The sequence below is a fragment of the Cyprinodon variegatus genome, unplaced genomic scaffold (assembly GCF_000732505.1).
Source record: "Cyprinodon variegatus isolate N-32 unplaced genomic scaffold, C_variegatus-1.0 Scaffold162, whole genome shotgun sequence".
Lineage (NCBI taxonomy): Eukaryota > Metazoa > Chordata > Actinopteri > Cyprinodontiformes > Cyprinodontidae > Cyprinodon > Cyprinodon variegatus.
In genome coordinates, this window is record NW_015150615.1 from 1,273,689 (window position 1) to 1,276,086 (window position 2,398).

Below are 2,398 nucleotides of genomic sequence, written 5' to 3' on the forward strand. Positions count from 1 at the left end.
TAAATCACAATAAAAGTGATCCTATTTATGATGTTTTAAAAATTAAGACCTACGAAAGACTAATTTAAGACATTTTAATACCAACTAAGGCCTTAGTTTTATTTTGAAGAATTCAATGGCTTTTAAGACTTTTAATGACCCGCGGGAACCCTGTCAAGGGGAAAAAAACATGTCAAGAAAAAATTAAAAACCAACTTTGTGAAGGAACCCATTTGCCTCCCATTTCTTATGGAACTGATCTTTCTTATAAATAACTACAGCTATTGTGATTCTGGAGCTCCAAACATCCAACCAGGTGATCGTCTCTCCTCATACATCAGTTCATGGCTTCTCGCCTCCTCCTGTTTCTCCTCAGTTCCTTTTTTGCTGATTAACTTTCATGATGAAGAAAACAACTGATCAAAATACTAAAATGACCAATAATTGATAAATAACTGAGAATTCATGCATATTTTTGATGAACGCAGTAAGCATCGATTTAAGATCTTCAGTTTTCTGTCAAATAAAATCTCGGGTTTATTTTGTATTTATCATCTTAAGTAAAAACCAAACAGATCCCAGCCTTATTTATTCTGGGCTAACCTAACATTTAAACCAAACTTTAAACTCAGAAATGATCCACTCAATCAAAACTACATTAATCCAGTCACACAACCTATAATATCACAGGACAGCTCTCCGCCTCTCCTCATTTAAAAGCTGCTCTCAGCTCCTCTACTCTCTGTAGCTTAAAGCTGCTCCTTTGATTTTCCATTTATTTTCCGTTTTAGCACCTCCACGTGTTTCTAGGCTTCATCACCGGATGATCCTGAATTAGAGCCAACATGAACTGAGGGGAAACCCGCCTGATGTTAATGAGCTGGGAGGCTTTTTTTCTATAGTAAGAAGCTCAGCCAAACGTTCTGCTCCTCAGAGCTCCAGGGTTCCCTACCTTCATTATAATAATCTCCATTCTGAGGATCTCATCTTCTGTGCAGGCTTCATCTGTGACGTAGGCAAACTGATGCACCTTCGGAGGATACATCTCCTAAAGCACAAAGGAAAACATGTCTGGACCAAGGAACCGAGCTTCCTGAAGAGAATCAGAGACCAGCAGCTCCAGGCTTACCTCCACTTTGGCTGCGATGAAGAGACAAGTGATGCCGATGAGCTGCAGGGTGGATTTGAAGACGTTCGTCTGTGTGGCCATGAAGCGATCGAAGTAGTCCTGAGCCAGGTGATAAGTCTCTCTGTGCAGTTTGTAAACCTCGCTGACCTAAAAGCACAAGTTCAACTTCAAACATTTCAACCTGGGAATAAAACAGGAAAACCTGACATATGGTGCACATTTTAGACCAATATTGCTGCTTCTTCCTCATGATAAAAATCACCTGATGATGAAGCTACACCTCATGACAGGTCTTGTTTTAGACAAAAGAAAAAATTGAAATGTAAAAAAAATAATAAAAAACTGATGGACAGAAAATGGAGGGAGCGTCCAATGCATGGCTGCTGAACGCACCACTGAATCTGAAACAAACCAGATCCGTATCATCAATCAGAATACAGCCGCGGTCGCCGTCCACTGTGCTTAAAGGAAAAAAAAAAATAAAATAAAAGGCTCAAGTCTTCAATTCAACTCTCTCCCCCACCTGTCCCAGAAAAATCTGATCCCACTCAACTTCTGACAGCTCAGACTTTTACTTTTGGTTTGTAGACAATTGTAGTGATGTTTGGTTTTATGTTTGCGTTTCATCGTACTTTTATAGTAAATAATCTGAAGAATAAAAAGCAGACGAATCAGGTGGGATCATTTTTTTTTGTTTTGAAACTGTGGAGAGTCTGGAATACCTGGGTGTTCACTTCAATAATAAACTGGACTCATAACTTAGACGCCCTTTATAAGAAGGGCCAGAGCCGCCTCCATCTCCTCAGGAGGCTGAGGTCCTTTGGAGTGAGCAGACCCCTGCTATGATTCTGAGGTGGCATCAGCCCTCCTCTACGCTGTCTGCTGGGCCCCTTGTAGCACAGAGACTGAACAAACTGATGAGAAAGGCTGTTTCTGTCCTAGGCTGCAATCTGGACTCAGTGGAGGAAGCGGCTGAGAGGAGGGTGTGCTCCAAGCTTCCATCCATCATGAACAACACCTTCCACCATCTGCACCAGACTGCTGAGCAGCTCCTTTAGTGAAAGACATTTATGCTGCGTTTACACCGGACGCAGCAGGAGCAGCGAGTTTACATGCAAAGTCAATGGCTGACGCGCATCAAGGCGCAGCAAAAGGTCCCGCAGCGCTTTTTCAGCAGCAGGCGCAGCGCGTCTGAGCAGCTGAAGCAGCGCGTCGGGAGCATTTAAGCATCTGCTTGAGATGGAAAAATTTTACTTTTGCTGCTGGCCGCGCCGTATCAAGCAATCAGAG

At 42.5% G+C, this 2,398-nt stretch overlaps 1 protein-coding gene across 1 annotated transcript in view; it reads right to left on the reverse strand.

Annotated features, from left to right (window-relative positions):
• Nucleotides 1-2,398, reverse strand: part of LOC107086797 (G1/S-specific cyclin-E1-like) — a 22,868-nt gene that overhangs the window by 7,996 nt on the left and 12,474 nt on the right. The window contains exons 7-8 of the mRNA XM_015377992.1: nt 1,109-1,255; nt 895-1,027 (exon numbers count right to left, since the gene is read on the reverse strand). Of these exons, the coding sequence (XP_015233478.1) occupies nt 895-1,027; nt 1,109-1,255 (280 nt within the window). The remainder of the gene's footprint in view (nt 1-894; nt 1,028-1,108; nt 1,256-2,398) is intronic.